General features: G+C 39.9%; 1 protein-coding gene across 1 annotated transcript in view; it reads right to left on the minus strand.

Annotated features, from left to right (window-relative positions):
* LOC105838874 (DNA-binding protein D-ETS-3) overlaps positions 1-18618 on the minus strand; it is a 60465-nt gene that overhangs the window by 39791 nt on the left and 2056 nt on the right. The window contains 1 exon segment of the mRNA XM_036286094.1: positions 7138-7436. Within this exon segment, the coding sequence (XP_036141987.1) occupies positions 7138-7436 (299 nt within the window).

Here is an 18618-nt window from a genome sequence, read left to right on the forward strand (position 1 = left end):
GCGTAAAAATAATAAACGTTATTAATCGATCAGTGTCAAATTACTAAGACAGTAATGGTATTCTTTTGCATAGAGTTCTTTGTTTAATTCATGCCTCAATTATATTGTACACGTGCTATAGAAACGTGTAATCATTAAACGTGACCGTTCGCTGACGGGATGAGGAAAAGAGAGAGAGAGAGAATCTCGCGAGAGAACCCGGCGAAGGGTTCTGCCGCGAAAAGATAAGGCAGCGCGTCAGGAGGAACCTGGCCGTTCAAAGTCGCGCGCTACGTTTCTTTGTTGCGAAGCGCAATAATTGCACGGGTGAGGGCGGCTTGCCAACAGTGCCAGGGGGGGTAGCGGCCAGGCGGTAGACTCTGGAACAGAGAGAGGGTCCCGGAGGGGGTGACAGCACGCGCCGGAACCGGAACCGAGAGTCGTGTGTCCCCGCCGTTCCCGGGCGGAACTATCATGATTAGTCACGGGGCCTGCAACGACCCGTAGGAGAACTGCGCGAGCAGAAAGACGGAACCCCGCGGGGATACCAGAATCGGCTGTGCGCGATCGACCCGAACGACACGAAACGATAGAACGAAAAAGAGAGAGAGAGAGAGAGTGAGAAAGAGGAGGAAAATAAACAGGCCCATTAAAGAGACAAACTCGCGAAAGTACTATGTATTTATTGTATCAAATCGTAATGTCGATTGTGTTTAAAATCAGTTGTCTAAATACAAAGTTTTTTTTTAAACGAAATTATTTTCTATAGGTTGATAAAATAAGAAGTTTACTTACTAACTACTCTTAATATAGTAAGAAGCTTACTATATTTGAAAAATTATTTATATATATAAATAGAAACATGATAAAAATTTTACATATGGTTAGAATCAGATTGCAGTTGAAGAGAATAAGAAATTCAATATGTATATAATTTAACATTTCATTGGTTTAGCAGGAATCTGAAATTAAACTTTACGTAATTACTCCAAATATAGAAAAGTAAATGTTATAGAATTTAATTAAACCGCGAAGGCATATGTGTGATGAAACAGTCCAAGAAAATGGAGTTATTTTAATTTAATTATTAATATTCTTAAATTAGTTATATTCGTGCGCGGGTATTAAATCGTCTTAATGGAAAAGTCAGCGCATCATTAGTATGCCCAATTATCTCTCGGCAGTAGAAGTTTGCGCCTGGTCTAAGGAAAAATCCTGTACAAGGGCGGAAGTCGAGCCTCGTCTCGCGTCTGAGGGTTCTTAATGTATTCCTTCCATTTTTTAAAAGAGAGACAGTTACGATTCTCTGACCCTTAGTCACCCCCGAGCGCTGGGAACGAGGGTGGACTAGTCGCAGTTACCGGTGCCACTGGTAGCGGAAGCGAAGGGGCTTGCAGAGGTTCATGGATAAAGGGCAAAAGGGATCACGCGCAGAGAGAACCGAGGGGGTTGCCGAATTGTACCATGGGGTGTTCGAGACCCATAACCACCCCCTGGGTTAACCGATACCGGCAATTATCAACGCGTCTCGGTCACCGTGATCCTCCCTTCTTTGGCGCTAAGTCATAACTACATAGTGTATTCCTAAATTGACCTCACAAAATTCAAAATTTTTTTCTATTTTTACATAAAGGTTACACTGTTCAATAAATTTGCAAATCAATCTCTTTATGACAAAAATTTCCGAAAATTAATATATAATTAAATCTATTTAGTAATATCAGAAAGGGTGTAATATTAATAAAAAAAAGGAAGTTCTTCTGTAATACTTTGTATTTATTTTCTCTAGTAGTAAGTAGGATATTTATTTAAAAAGAAATCTTTTTTATACAATATACAAATAAGAACTGCATGCCGAAAGATTAATTAGAAAATTTAAATTATAATAAAATATACAAGTTAGTTTAGATATGTAAAAGTTCTCACATAAAATTAATTAGTTTCTACTATGTTTTTTCGATAGTGCGAGGATTGTTAAATTTTAACACAATACTTTATATTTTTTTATGCGACTTCTATAAAATCGAAAATTTATTCCACGTTTAAACCTTACGTTTAAATGCTAATTCTAAATATAAATGAGAACAATGGCAATGAATTTCGTCATCTATAGACGAGTAAATTTCTATAGCAAGGGATATAGATAAATGGAGCGAGGATCTCTTTCATGTAGCACCGTTTAGAACATTCTCTTTCAACATATTCCGTACAATTAGGTAGATGAGAGGCAACATTACACCCATACGATACGAAATATCACTGTTAGGAACTCCTCCGTTAAAGGGTTGCTGAAGTGTCGGGGTTGAAATCGTCGCTTTAACTTTGAACGATGTCGAACGATGATCATACACATTTAAATGTCAAATACAAAGTCGGGCGATGGTTAAAGCATTGTTTTATTGCTTTTTTTAAGTATAATATATTTCCTCCAAAATTTTTGATTTATTAAAATGTTGTAAATACATAAATAACTTGATTGAAAATCTATTCCTTACTTTTTATAATGTATTACATTTTTAAGTACATTAAACATGATAAAATTTTTATTCAATACACATATAAAATTACGATTACTAAGCATTTCTAATTTCTTGAGTTTATATCTGAGTTTAATATTTAACTTGAAATATTCAGATTGAATGCAAATATATATTTTGAGTAGAACAAAAATCATAAAACTTATACTTTACTATGCTCGAATCAATAAGATTGTGCCCGCATGAGTTAAATTCGTTACGTATGCTCGATGTAATTGAATAGATGAAATAGATGTGCACCTAAGTGCGTCGTTCATTGCTCATGTTAAAAAGGTTAACGCGTGTACACTGACAAACACGACGTCGGCACGCGTGTCACCTCGTCTTGTCAAACATCAATTACGTGTGCAAACAGGCTATCCGAGGGATGGTGCTCGACCGACAAACATTAAATACATGCATTACCCTGAGACATGCTGACACAATGACCGACACTTCCGCTGCCCCTCAACTCTGTTGGTGCTAGTGCAGATTATGTGACAAGTTAAAGGAAATAAACGCGGAAAATATTTAACGTTCAATTATTACTGTAAGATCGCGTCGATCTCACAGTGTCCTTACACAAATGCAATATTGGATAGTATTAAATTGGCCGGTAATTTATATTTATTATTTTAAGTATTAAAAGCACTGCTGTTAGTGTATTTTTGATACTCAAAATAAGTAATAATTACTGGCCAATTTAATACTGCCCAGTATTACATTTTTGTAAGGCTAATAGTTGAATTTCAATGTAGATATTTTCTTTCTTTTTGAAATGACGTACGTGTGTAAAAATTCATTTTCGGCTAATTGTTCTGATTCTTTTACACCACACAAAATAAGATTCTTATTTATATAACTTTGTCATTAAAATGTATAATGATTTTTATATCACGAATTATATAAGTGGTCAAGTGTCGATGTTAACAATCAGTTATAAATTCCCTTTTCTTCTTCTCTTCTAATATTGAGATAATTAACGTTAGACAGATGAATTTGGAAAAGTGTTTACGTCCAACAATCAACATTCGCCAACATACTTTTCCAAATCTACTCGTCCTTTCTAATTCAATAGATAATTATTACAAAAAATTATTATACACAGTATAATAACCGATTGATAACCAATTACTTTCATCCTGTCCAACTCAACATCTCAATTCTCAACAGCCGTGCCAAGTTTAATTACCAAATATTAAGTTTAACAATCAAGTTTCTCCATCGCGACATCCCCCTTACTAGAGAATTACTGTGCAGCTAAAATATGTCAGAATATATCACGCGGCGTACCGCGCGAGTTCAACGAGGTCGACGGTTTTAATTCCAGGGAGACTTTTGTGTGCCGCGCGAAATTTGTGCCTCGCGTTCGTGTTTCGAAATTCCGTCGCGCGCGAGAGCGAGGACCAAAAATTTCTCGGAGGATCCAGGGCTCCTTTGTCGACACGTCTGTATCTAGCCGAGAATTATAGCCCGGGTTAGGTGCAGGTACGCGGGCACGAAATGGCCCGACTTAAAATCTAAGTAGCCGTGCATCCCCGGAGCGGGGCCGCAGATAGGGAAAGATAGCGCGAGCCCGGTGGCCGTGGAGGGTTGCTCGGGATGGGCGAAACGCAGGGAGAGAACCGCGGGGCGGCGGGTGGGTGAGTGAGAAGAGAGCGCGGGGGAGGGAGGAAAGGGAGGGATGCTGGGAGCATCCGGGATCTCGGAGAGTACGTGGGGCGGTCGGTCGTCATGGATACGCTCCCGGCTAACCCTGTAACCGCTCCTCCCTCGTCATTCTACATTTTCGCGACTACCCGCCGCCATCATCGACCACCATCTTGTCTCGAACCCTACGAGTCCCGTCAAAATTTTGAGACGATCTCTCGAGACACAAACGTGACTAAAGATTTTCCTTTAAAGCGAATGACCGTGCGGGAGGTCATCGTGCACAATTGAATAGAATCCCATCGTGAGATGATTGTCGCGATACATAAGAGAGACGAGAAAAGTCAAAGGGATTTAAGACTAATATATATGTGATGAGAGTAAAATGTTGAATTAGAGAATTATTCATTTTCGAAGTAATTGCAAGGTAAAAAACGCAAGTATGAAACATGGTATATGTGCGTGACGCGTTTGTACATTAAAAAAAATATTGGACTCTACAAAAACCTAATTATATTTAAAATTAAAATGACGGAATCGATATATTATTCTCTGTTTCTTTTTTCTTGTATCTTGAAACGTTATTTTTTAACAAAAAGCACAGAATAAAAATTAAAGAATTAATTAAGGTTAGTAAAATTGACATATAACGTTTATCAACGTTCTGATAATAAGTATTAGTATTACATAAATAAAACTAGTTTGATCGCAACCTTAAATTTTGTTGACTGAAAAAAAATATTGCGAATATCGTTTAACAAATTAACGGACGTCGCGTATTGTGTGTCAGACACGGTACTGAATAATATAACGTTATCTCAGCCGGTTATTTCTGGTGACCTTGCTGTCTCACGGCGCGAGATGAATTAAACCAGCGGCGATCAAAAAAAAAAACGTGCTGCGCGAGCACCAGCACCGGCATCCCCGATCGCGGATTCGCGCGCGCGGATCCAGGAGTGCGGGTGATCGATCGATCGGCCAGGTAAATGCGGGCGACCGCGTCGCGCCGTTAAACGCGGCCACCGGGCGAGACGAAAGTTTCGGGAGCGAGTCGCCGATAAATTTCGGGAACGGCGAGCAGGATATTGCTGCGGCCGTGGAGAGTGGTCGACGGACGGCGTTTTGCTCGGGCTGGCAGCGATGCAACACCATCGCATCGTGCAACACGCCGTATTCGAACATCCCTATCTCTCTCTCTCTCTCTCTTTTTCTCCTCCCCCTTTGCCCCCCTCGATGCTCTCCTCCGTTTCCTCTTCCTCCTCCTCCTCTTCTTCCTTCTCCTCCTCCTCCTCCTCTACCTCCGTCATTCTCCCCTTCCGTTCCACCGTCTCCTAGCGGCCCTCGCGGGCGTGGGCGGTAGATAACGTGATTTACACTGGCCGGGTAATTAATGTCCTCGGCGACCGGCGCTTTAAAAAAGCAATCGGAAATCGGCGACAACGAAGAGCAACAGTCAGCCCGCCGCCCGCCGGCTGCTGCTGCTGCTGCTACTGCCGGATGACAAATTATCGCGCGCGAGACCGTTACCCCGGTTTTCTTTCTTTTTTTTTTTTTCGTATTTCTCTTGGCACGGGAGGTGACGCTCATCTTTACCGGTTCTTAACGATTTCGGAAAGAGATACCGCCCCCCCCCCCTCTCCCTCGCCGCGTACCGTTATCGAAGGCGAGACGCCACGTTGCATTCTACTACGTTTCCAATATAAATATGACACCGCTTGAGAAAATAACGGCCAGTCAATTAACTCGGTGACTTTATATTACAAATGAGACCTTGCTGTGCAAAGATTTTGATTGGTGAAACAATGATCTTTTTAGGGTATAATCAAAAATTAAATCGTAACTTCTTCGAAGTTACGACTGTATACAATGTAGACACTCTAGTTTTCTGGTAACACTTTCTTTTTCTTCTTGATATCGAAAAGCAAAAGAAAAGTTTGTGAAAATGTTTAACGTAAAGTTTATCGCGACGATCTTTCCTACAGTTTTACACTTCTGAAAAATCTAGTCCAAAGATAATTGCGCGTGAAAATTATAGATGTATATGTTTGTACACCTCAGACAATTGCGTACGACATGAACACGCGGATTATTGAGCCTTGAAACGTGTTTGCGACTCATGTCAGCGGAATTCTGGCGTTGTGTGCTTGCTTATCATTGTGGGAAAATAGCGAGGGCTTTTGCCCTCATTAACCGCACACGTCATCACGACGTACATTAGAACCGATCGATGGTATCTCCGTGGCACTTATGCGCGGGATAAACTTGCGCGTAATCAGGTTGCGTGTCTTTCCGCACGTACGTGCGTGACTTTACGCTCGGCGTTACGGCAACAACTATTTCGTATCGCCACGCAATGAGTTACACTTTCATGCATATCTCACACCTAGATAATTCCCGTTTCGAGAGCGAGGAAATGTCTCTCCATACTTTGTATTAATATTTCCATTAATTAAAGTATTTTTATACAAAAGGACTGAGTATGAGTTGAGAGAGCATCTCTCAACTGATGAAGCTGGGAATAAATCAGCTTATGATTTTATTTTCTAGAAAAATTAACAGAAAATACATAGAGATAGAGAAAATCGTGACATTATGCTACAATGACAATCCAACGTAATAGAAATAATGAATAATAAACAGATATGTGTTAGCCAAGATGTACTCTTGACTGAACTGTTCAACTCTCTTATCTATAAATAAATAAATAAAAAAAAAAAAACGGAGCAAAGTATGAGAAAATATTAGAAAATGTTTTACACATTTTGACCAATATTTTTATAGGACAAGTTACCTTTTCTCGATTGAATTATATTTTCTGTATGAAAACCTATTACCTATCTCATAGCATGAAAATAATGTTCAGACTAAAATTAGACCTCATTTTCTTTTACGCAAAAGCCTTTTGAGTGTTGCATTTCCGCAACGTGGAATCCTCCAAGGGGTGGCGGCGAGATCCGGAGAATAGAAAAGTAATAAGAGAACTCTCGCTTACCGGTGATGGAGGCGGTGGGCGAAATGGCGGACGGGTTGGCGCGCGGAGGCGGCGAAAACGCACCCGCCAGGTAACCACTGCGATCGGCGAGGGCCTGCTTCGCCTTGTCGACGCTTTCCTTAAGTCGTTGAAAGGTGCTGCCGCAGGTGAGGCCGCGGTACGGCCAGTTCTCCTGCTTGACGCCGGCCGCGGTTACACCGGCGGCGGCCGCGGCCGCGGCTCCGGCCCCGGAGGCTCCCTTTAATTCGAGCGCACCTGCGTACGAACAGCTAGCGCTGTCGTACATCACCAAAGAGCCCCTGCAATTTAACATTGTTTTCCGTGAACGACACAGAGAGAGAGAGAGAGAGAGAGAGAGAGAGAGAGAGAGAGAGAGAGAGAGAGAGAGAGAGAGAGAGAGAGAGAGAGAGAGAGAGAGAGAGAGAAAGAGAGAGAGAAAGACTTAATTATCGAGAGCAACACACACAGGTAAAGGTACGCAATTGATAACCGCCTTCAACTCGATAACAAATTCTTAATCAAAAAGCGAATACCATCTCTTTTATTTTATTTTTCGGAAACATTTTTATGTCCTGAGGAGGCGAAAAAATTTCGAAAATTTTATTTTCTTGTTCCCTTCGCTCACTGATTCAGCTACATATTAGGAAGAAGTCTCAATGAGAAGCATCTGTACGTCGACGTTGACTCCGTTTCGTTCAATTGAGTACTTCCTGCTGAATATTAACATTGCAACTCTCAGAAATAAAGTTCACGTCGACGTGCATAACCAGTAGCTGCCAGTAATAAGCTGACGTTACTTATTAACGCGAGCTTAAAATTTATAGGGAAATTATTCTTATTAAACCACGTGAATTTTGTCTGCGTTATTAAATTCTTTTGATCTATTAAAATGGACGTGACTAAAATGTAACGCAGCATCGAGTGAAACATGTGCCTACGTTACTTTAGGTTGACAGCACTCATACTCATGTAGATATCGCGGTCATTAAAGGACCCTTGAAACATCCGGTAAAGGCATGATTGAATTAAAATAAATGAGCGCATTATGTGCGTGAATATTTCTTGTTTTATATACGATCTCACGACGAATGCTTCTTAACTTTATATTTGGGCCATACATCTCTTTCTTGAGAATTTCCTTTAAAATTATTAATTTGTTATATTTGTTTTACTTTTATGATTTTGAAAATATTTTGAATTTTTTTAACTTAGAATAATGTTCTCCAATATTAGTCAGTTACGTTAAATTTGTTGGCTCTCTAATCACTGATTTCTTATCATTAAATCACTTAAACGTAATACACTTTAGAATCACATTTTGTAAGAGATAAGATAAAGGTTCTATTATACAATCAATTCTTTTAAGCTTTTATCTCTGGATCATTTTATGACGTACCTCGTACGCGTGTTCCCGGGTCAAAATAACACTTAATAGGCAGGTATATATACGTCTACCTTCGGTTGCAGCTGGCCATGAATCAACCAAAGCTGCACACCATCAGGAAAGCGTTTATTACATTAGCATTCTTATTCATCATTTTGGGCGCGATATCTGTTAGTAGAGAATAAAAGGTCGAATGCACTATTAATCTACAAGGGATTAGTGTTGGATAGGTGATAGCTTAAACTATTTTCTTTATCTTGTCCTTTATCTGCTGCTACATCTCACATTTTTTAAATACTTTAATTAAACATAGGTATTCTAACAAAAATTGGTTTATGAAATTATATTCGTACAAAATTATATAAAATTATTAGCAGAATTTAATTTACAAGAAAAGGCAAATAGAAAATGTGTTCAGTTTATAGCGTTACTTTAATTTGTATTTTGATTTATCGTATTTACTCAAGATCTTTATATATATATATATATATATATATATATATATATATATATATATATAACGAAATTAAATGTAATGCTCAGCACTTCTTTATCGCTTTCTTCGAGGAAGAGAGAGTAATATCACAAATACTAGAAACGTCATTCGAAAGATATCAGCGGACTATCACGCACGTAATCACGGAATGCCTCTAATCGAAGCCGCGTCAAAATCTAGAAAACACGGGACGCCTATATCGTCTACATTTCATCGACGACGCGGCCTCGAACTTACGGTCGTGAAAATTGCGAAAACGATCCAGAATCGAATTTGCATGAGGCCCGTCGCGATCGTATCTCCTCAACGTAATTCCGCAACGCGAAGAGCGCGGAGATAAGGGGCCACCGCCTATAATATTGAAGCTTGTCGTTTATCGCGAGTTCACTTCCGTCTAATCTTGAAAATCTGCCGCTTCCGCTATCCCTTCCCGTATTACATAAATCATTATTCAAACGAAATGATGTGTCCGCACGGTATTACTCGATCCACGTGTGTGACACGTCCAAACGCGAAAATCCTTATTGCGTTATTTTTTTAAGTCAGACGAAATGTGGAGATAAAGAAATTATCAAGTGCGCGAATTTACGTAATATTTATGAATTACGTATTTACTTTCAACTGTCCATACTCGGACACGAACTATCGACCCGCTTTCTATTTGACCTTCCATTAGACCTTAGTTATTAATAGAAAGCTAAACAGCTACATTTATTTCTAAAGTTATCATTTTCTCATTAAAAACTACAGATTAATTAAAAAATATTTAAACATTAAGACTGACCTATTCAAACTCGTTTCTACTTTTTCATATATGATTAACTCTTTTTTAATACTTAAATTTGACAAATTTTTACGAATTCTGAATATATGTACATGTTGTAAACCTTTAGTCAAAAATTTTTACAATAAGCTGATTTTGGGTGCTCTTTTTATCTCTATAAATCAAGTTCTAATTAATTTTTATTAGAAAAGTTAAAAAAATATATAAAATTATTTATAATCACGAAAAAAATCAGCTTTTTCTCTGTTTCTGACTTTTTGTTTACCTTCGATCACCGTGACAATTTTCGCGATGGACCTGTATACGTTTCACTGTTGCTGCGCTGATTGTTCAAACGTCACTTTTCTCTGAATCATCCAGCAGAATAGTCCGGAAGGCAAGGAGGCAGCTTTTTTCGTCCATCTCGTATCACTTGTTATCGCGAAGCATTCGCTGACATTCGATCGGGATGGGTTAAGGATAAAAGCACTCTCGTGGGTACGTCCGGATGTCCAGCGCGTATTGAGGTCAATCTAATCACAAAACTGTCACATAGTCACGCTGCTGTTCCGCGCGGTACGATGAGCGCGTAACCGGATTGTCTTTGCGGTTTCTGCCTGACAGTTTAAAAGTCGAATCGAACGATCGATCGCCAGAGATACGTCCGCGGACTATACTGCTCGGACGGTCGCCATTTTTACGCTATCGGAAATCTGTTTCGTTTACCAAATCCACGCGCTATTCTGGATCGGCCATTCCAATTTTTACCTTTTTGTGTACTAAATTTTTAATTTTTGCGTGTATTGATGGGACATTAATATCGCAAAATAATTCGATAATGCAACAACAAATGCGGGCTTTAATTTATTATAATCGTGAAACACATAATGCGACACGCAGTGGGAATATTTACCAAATATATATTTATTAATTATTTATTTGAAATCTCGGTTTTTTTAAATAGAGTACAACATGCAAAATTAAAATTAGATTACTCGCGTCGTTATTATAGTGTGTTACGGTTACTAGAAGTTAAAAAATCCAGCGTAATCTCGATGAATCTGATCTTCAATGTTCGGAAAACCGTACCTTACGCCAATTGTGCGACGTCCATTGTTGCATATAATTCACACTCATTATAACGAACGAAACAACGTCACGCCAGCATGATGAGCCGCGCGTTTATCATACGAGATAATTACGCTCTCCTCGGCGATTTCCCTCCGCACTCGCGCCCGATCGCCGCCGCAGTATCGTTTTCCCTATTCGCGCCTTTTCCGCGACATCACTTTCCGCGGCTTCGGTCAGGACACCCGATACGGAGAACACTGGACCGCGGTATCAAGAAGAAGGTACTCGGGGCAGGTTGTCTCGCGCAACTGTGACCGCCGCGGGCAGCAAATTGCCTGCTTCCGGGCCTCATTACATCACTCTGTTACTCTGTTAACGCTCGCCGGAAACCCCTCTGCCTACCTCGTCTAAACTCCCGTCTCGCATATATATATATGTATATATATAGATATATATAACTACAGCACACACACGTACACACGTATCATTTAAACGCATCGTCGCGAACGCGACACAGGCGTGCGATTGCACGCGAGAGGGAGGAAAAGCCGCCCGCGAGAACACCGGGAAAACGCTTCCCGATCTCATGTGAGAATCGCGTCTTGAGGTTTTATTTCTCGTTCAAGGAATCCTCGCTGAATAAAGGATTAAGGATCAATTATGGAAGCTGCGTTCACATTATAAGACGAAAGCTGAGTAAAGCACGATGTTTCAAGATAAGGATGTGAGAATTGGTTGATTATCTTTATGAAGTATTTTATAGATGATTAAAAAGAAATAATTTTTTTTGTACGCAACAAAATTAAAATGTGTAACAATTTGTTGTAATATTATTGAGTGAATTAGTGTAAAGTGTATTTCTTCGAAGAAGATTCTTTCTGCAGATTTGGGATTAAACTCTACATTTTTGTGTTATAAAGTTATTTTAATTATACACATTTATGTTTTTTTTTATGCAGCATGTAAAGGCAAGAAATCGAATTATTTTGTTTCATAAACAAAAATGAGTTCTAATCAAACGAAGTAATCAAAGAATATTATTTGTCGCGATGTAATAAAATTATTCAATTGTTTCGCGAGCGTCCTGGTTACATCGAAGCGTACGGTTTTCCCGGTGAAAACGTCCTAATTGCAAACTACGTGACTATGAAACGACGCGTTTTTTCTCGCATACATCGCAGATGAGAGAAAGTCACGCTTTTTTTTTCCTCTACGAGAAAAGAAAAAGGAAATATAAAACGGCGATCACGGTGCGTAACGCGCTAAAACAAGGGGACGACCGCGACGCAGCGGTCGGTGGACACGCGCGATAATTTCGCGCGTTGGTCAATGCGTGCGCCTGCCGTTTAGCCCGTAAAACGTGCGTGGCGACAGACGCGGAGACGCGTCATGCGTAAGACTCCGTGAACGGAATTACAGGGCCCACGTCCCGCAACGCCGGAGCGCTTCCGCTCGCGCGAAATTGAATCTCCTCGGATCTCGCAATCGCGTCTACTAAATTTCAATTAACACGTTTAAGTATTTTGCAAATGTGGTTTTTCAGACGTGAAATTTACGCCGTTCTTTCGTATTTTTGTATTTTTGCTTATAATATCGCTATTTACATAGTTAAAGTTAGGAATTAACGGTGAATGATGCTTAGTGGACATGAGAAAGAAAGTAATAACGGAACATATATAAAAATAAATTGTTGCTTCGTATATTAGCTTAAATCATATTTATATACCTTTATCAGTTAACAGTTTGTTAAAAAATTAATACAACAGAACTGAAAGTCTGTAACATTTTATGTTTGCGACATTTATTTCATTAAAATTACTCATGTTTCTATTTCTAATATAATTTTTATCATTTCAATTTACACGTATAAAAAATGTGGCTTAAGTTATTTAGCGAATTAAGCAAACGGTGTTTTTGATATTTTCTTCGCTGTAAAATCTGTTATTACGGTTACCGTTTCAAGAAGAGGATGATATGCAAATCGACCGTAGCTGCCAATACTCAAAACGGATTATTGATTAATAATATATATAAATACGAAGTGAGTAATAAAAAAGAAGACGCGAGTCTATTTTTATTACTGATTACGCCAGCAACGACTATATCAAAAGGAGATATCAAATAGATAAAGACTTAGCGTGATAAATCGATCGGTCGAACGACGAGTCTGAAGATAAATACCAAAGTATCGACGAAAACTGCTCGTAAAACTGCTATAAATCCGCGTATAAACAATGCAAAACAAACCGCGCGGTCGCTTTCGGCGTTATCGATATTGTTCCATCGGCGAGCGGCGCATTGGCAGCGCGCGACGGAAGCGCGCGGCCGACAATCTTCGGTTTCCTCTCGCCGGGGCGTTCTTCTCCCCGAATCTATCTCCGGCGCGGTGAAACGCGCTTTTAATCTCGCGCTAGAATCGTAAAAGAAAAAAAAAAAAAAGGAAAAACGAAACGAAACTAAACTGCACGCACTTACCGTCAGCGCGGGGGCCTGCGTGGTATCTTGTCCAGCACTGTCACAGATCCAGTTCGATCCCTCCCCCCCGCCCCCGAGATATCTCCCTCGACACACCGGTTCGTGAGAACCGCGGTATTCCCCTAATCTCCGGCAACGGTCCTCGGCGGAGATCGCGCGTGTCCGAGTGTCCTCACGTTTTTCACTTTGACTGACGCTCACCGCGACGGCGTCCGCGCGGAAGTCCGGGGAAAAAAATGGAGTGGGATCGTTAACTGCGGAATCGACACTGAGAATCGCGACGGATGGATAAGTAGTACGAGAGTAACTAACGCGCCGGGGAGGAGGAGGAGGAGGAGGAGGAGGAGGAGGACGGGATACATGCACTCGCCGAAGCGTGGATGCTCCGCGGGGATTACCAGAGACTACCGGTGGGACTTGGCTCTCGATCGCCCGTTCGCTCGCTTGTACTACGTTCGCCTGCCTGCCTGTTCGCGGGGATATCCCGAGAGTTTGTCAGCGCGCGTGGACCACCGTGGCGGACTCGGCCGCGGTACGACAGACGCACATTTGGCAGCGTCGTTATCAGTCGCGGTCCGACGATTGGCTGTATCGGAGCCTGCGCCGGTACGTCCTCCGCGGGGGTAGGGGGCAGGGGGAAGGCGAACCGCGCGCGTGAGGGAGAGACGGAGAGACGGTGAGGGTGGACGACGAGGGTGGAGAACGGTGAGGGAGAAAGAGAGAGAAAGGGAGGGAGGGGGAAGAGGACGTGGGGTAGATTCCCGCTCTCTCGTCCCCGGACACCGGCGTGGAGCGGCTCCTTAGAGGCGGGATCATCCACCAGGCTGCTCCTTTCTCTCCCTCTCTCTCCCCTTCCCTCCCTCTCTCTCTCTCTCTCTCTCTCTATCTGTCTCTCTGTTTCTCTGTCTCTCTGTCTCCCATTGTTCCTCCATCTCTCTTCAGCGTCTTTCTCCACCCTCGTACGGCCACTGTCTCCTTCGACGTGCCTCACCCCCTTACGCTTCGCGTTAGAGGCGCGTAGGTGGGAAACGCGGCGGAAGGCTTCCCGCGGAGCGTCATATGAGACGCGCGCGATATCCCACGGCGCTTTTATTATTATTGATGCCGTGGATACCGGCGTGATAAGCGGCCGCGGAGACGAGCGGAGAAATGGATTGACGCCGATCGCGCGCGCGGTGCGTTGTCAGAGCAGATCGCCGACACACCGAAAGCGCCTCCTCCGCGCGGAAGGCGCTGAAAGGTAATAATAAAGTACACGTTCCTCTACACGTACCGCGATCAGGTGCCGTCAGCGATTTTCCGTGAGCGACACGGATGTGCTTTCGAGGTAACAGCGCCGGGTTATTTTGAGGAAAAGGGATGGAAACAGGGGAGATTGACGGCGATGGAAATAAATCGACTCTCTTGCGATCGAGGTTTAGGCCGTAAATTAGGACCTGCCACCGCAAGAAAGAAAGAAAGAGAGAGAGAGAGAGAGAGAGAGAGAGAGAGAGAGAAGTTGAACTTTGAATCAAATTATTCTTCTTTCGACATAATTCGAACTTTCCTTAAACTTTAGATAATGTCATTTTTACGGCTTTCTTGAACTTTTGACTTATTTTCATTAAAAATTATAAGGATAAAGTGTTCGTTACTGTTTAAATTACAATCAGTGTATTATCAATGATTTGCAGTGGTATATACTTAAAGCTGTGATAATTAATGAGCATTATATTTTAATGATTTTTACTTCAGAATTAGTATATAATCACTGAAAACCAGTGTATCTTTACTGATTGTAATTTAGATTGTAATATGACGAGAAGCGAAACAAAAGCGAAACAAATTTCTATCTATTTATATTATTAGTTATTAAAAAATAAAATAATTTTCAGATGCAACCATCGTTAAGTAAATTAAATTTTTCTCATAAAAGCTGAAACACAAGATAAATATGTAAACTACAATTGTTAAATTTTTTGTACTGTACTTTAACCCGAAGATCATTTAATGTTCTTTCCATGATGACGATCAAATGTGTTTGGTATCCTTTGTGACTTTCACTATTGTGAAAACAGCATACAGAAATGCAGAATAAAAAGACAAGCGAAAGAAAGAATGAAGAAAGAGCTTACTGTGTATTCCAAAATTAAAACAGACTCTCAAAGAGAGAAGGGGACAAAGAGAAAGAGAGAGGAAGAGAGAAAGGTGGGATCTTTGCCTAGAAAACTGTCAATGAGCTGTTGGCCGATGACACGGTTGAAATGTCCAATTTGTTTGATTAATATATCAGCTATATCGCGTGATCTTCGTGCGAGATCGGTTCGCCGTGCGAATGGCGAGTCGTATCTGCTTGTACTGAAAATTATCTGATCCACGCGGTAGAGTAACAACGGGGGCGCGACAGGCCGGACACGTGCCTGGTATACGATTTTCAAAGGGCAGTCCGGGCATGGGGTAGCATATATTCATACGTATCGCGATAATAATGTATCGTTATCGCCGCCTTCGTTAACCAACTCGCGCGCCATCGGCCGCGGCGCGGTGGCAGCGGAGGCGGTGGCGGAGGCGGCAGCGGCGACAAAATCAATGCTTTGATTTAATAGAATTCCGTTTCGTTATATCCCGCACATTGCATAAAATTCGCCTACAGATATATACATGTGCGTGCGAGTGACAACAATTTTCATCCGGCGAAAAACCGACGCGTCGACGCTACGAAAAATAATGAAGTTAACTGAAGAAGAAGAAGGAAGAAAGGAAATATTGTATCGTAGTGCAATTTAATTTGCTTAAAGTGATTTCCTTCTAAAACACAACATTTAGTAATGTTTCTCAAATTTAAAACTATAAATATATATATAAACTAAGTTGATAAATACAAGTTGATTGAAAAAAAACATTGGCTGTAATTATAATGTTTTTTTTATTAATTTAGATGTTTTTATGATGATTTAATCTTTCTGTAATACGTAACTGATTATGTTTACAAGATGTTATCTGTAGTAGAAAATAATGATAAAACTATCAGACTAATATACCAGGAATACTAACAAATATTAATAAAATGTGAACGATAAGAATGATAATATACTTTTGTTTAAGTCTGCTATTTAATCTAATCTTTATTTATTATTTATTTACATTAATATTAATCAATATTGCGCTACTTTTATTATCTATTCAAAGTTTTATAGACCTGTATATATAAATTATAAAAAGTTACTTGTAAAATTAAAGATTGTCCTGCTTTACTTTAGTATTAGAATAGATTTGTAATTATGTTAAAGCTTGATTCTGCAGAATTGTTTAAACAGTTCTGCAAAATACTTCAGACACTGCTAACGACGGTCATCGCCGTTGTTCCGCTTCCTATGACCGCCATGAATAATGTCGTACCTCTTCGTTCATGCGTAAAGTTTCCGATCGTCGGACGAGAAGCGGTGTCAATCGTGCGAGAAACATCAATGCATTGTACAACTGATCGTGATCTGCGCGATCCGGAGTGCATTGTCATGTAAAAGTCCGATAGTTTTATTCTTCTGCAAACAACAACACACGTCTGAGCCGTGCAAGCGAAACGCTTCCAAATAGAAAATGTCGTGTTAAATTCTTTTTGTTATACAGTCGATTTTTTAAAACGGACATTGTCTTTACAATTACGTTTTTGAGACTTTTCTTAATTTTATACTGTTTATAATTTATTATTTTTGTTGTCAATTGTATTAAAAAATTATTTTACATAGTGTTTTACCTAACTTTATTTGTTAACGAAACTTTATACGCCTTAAATTACAGAACTCACTTCTGAACATTTTGAAGTCTTTTGTATACTTAATAGTAATATTTTAGATAATTAAATTTGATAATATATTTCACTGAATTTTCTTTGAACGCGCACGATATTATTATATCTTTTTATATTTCTATCCTTCTAACAGTATATTTTCATTTTTTGATATTAGATAGGCTCAAAAGCAATCTCTCGCTGTCCGTTCTAGAATTAAATATTTTTCCGTAAAATATATTCGTGAAACTTCATATCTCAAACTCGGACGCGGTACGTGCCGGGAAAAATATATTGTCCCCGGCGATGTCTTCACCAACGGTAACCGCTTATCACGCACGAGGTCCGCGTATAACCGCGAGGACGAGTCTATCGGCGTTTAGCCGGCTTTCGTGAATGTAAACTAGGCGTTTCCTGCACGTATCGTACAAAGTGCTCGATTCGCTGGTCTTTTTTCACCCGGCCCGATCGATAATGCCATTGCAAACACCCTGTATGTGCTCGGTTAATGTTAATGGCAGGGGCCGGCTCGGTCGAACAGGGTGGGTTGCCCCTTTGCCCGTGAGTTAGAGCTTCCTGAGGCTTTCCTCGCATCCACCGCTCTACCCCGTCCCATCCCGCTCAAGTCCTGCTTGGCTAATGGTAAGGGCAGGAAATATCAAAAGTCGTCTCCACGATCGTTCTTTTTACCGTATTTCTCTCTTTCCTTTTTCTCTTTTTTTTTCTCTGTCATCTTTATCTATATCTATTTCTCTCTCTCTCTCTTTTTCTTTCAATAGATATCTTTGTAACTTTGTATCGAAAGGTAGAAGATGAAATTTTTCAAAATGATGAATACAAAATTAGAAAGACCGAGATAATAATCATATTATTGAGATTTATTAGTTATTGTAATGATCAAACAGATATTTTTTTATCACTTAATATTGTGTCTTGTGCCAATTAAGTACAGAGAATGACCAGATTAATAAATTTGTTACGAGCAGAAGAAAACTTTTAATTTGAACGAAGCATAAACCTAAATTAAAAGTAATAAAATAAATGTAATGAAACATATATGTGACAAATGTATTATAATCTCTTTTTGGAGATATAGTTTTTGTAAAAAAGATAATAATAATAATAATAAATTACAGAGGAAATGGAGAGAGAGAAGAGCAGAAAGGGAAAAGAGACTAGTACATTTACAAGTACATTTTACATTCAATTTAAATAATAATAAAGACTTGAAACTTGTATTTTGTAGAATATGCTGTCTTAAGGTCAAAATTAATTGATAAAAGTTGTTACTTTAATACAAATTTTTATTATTTCTAAATGAGAAAAATATTTAGTGCATTTGTAATCATTTTGTGACTAATGCAAGAAAAATATCGAATACAACGAAAATATCAGAACCGAAGACAATGACGACCTACGGTAATCCTTTAATATCGCGAAATTTCTCCCGGAAAGGTCGCAAGGGGGTTAATACGTTTATCGTAAAACGTGATCGTCGAAATGATAAAAGAAAAAATGAATCTAAC

The sequence above is a fragment of the Monomorium pharaonis genome, chromosome 4 (genome assembly GCF_013373865.1).
Source record: "Monomorium pharaonis isolate MP-MQ-018 chromosome 4, ASM1337386v2, whole genome shotgun sequence".
Lineage (NCBI taxonomy): Eukaryota > Metazoa > Arthropoda > Insecta > Hymenoptera > Formicidae > Monomorium > Monomorium pharaonis.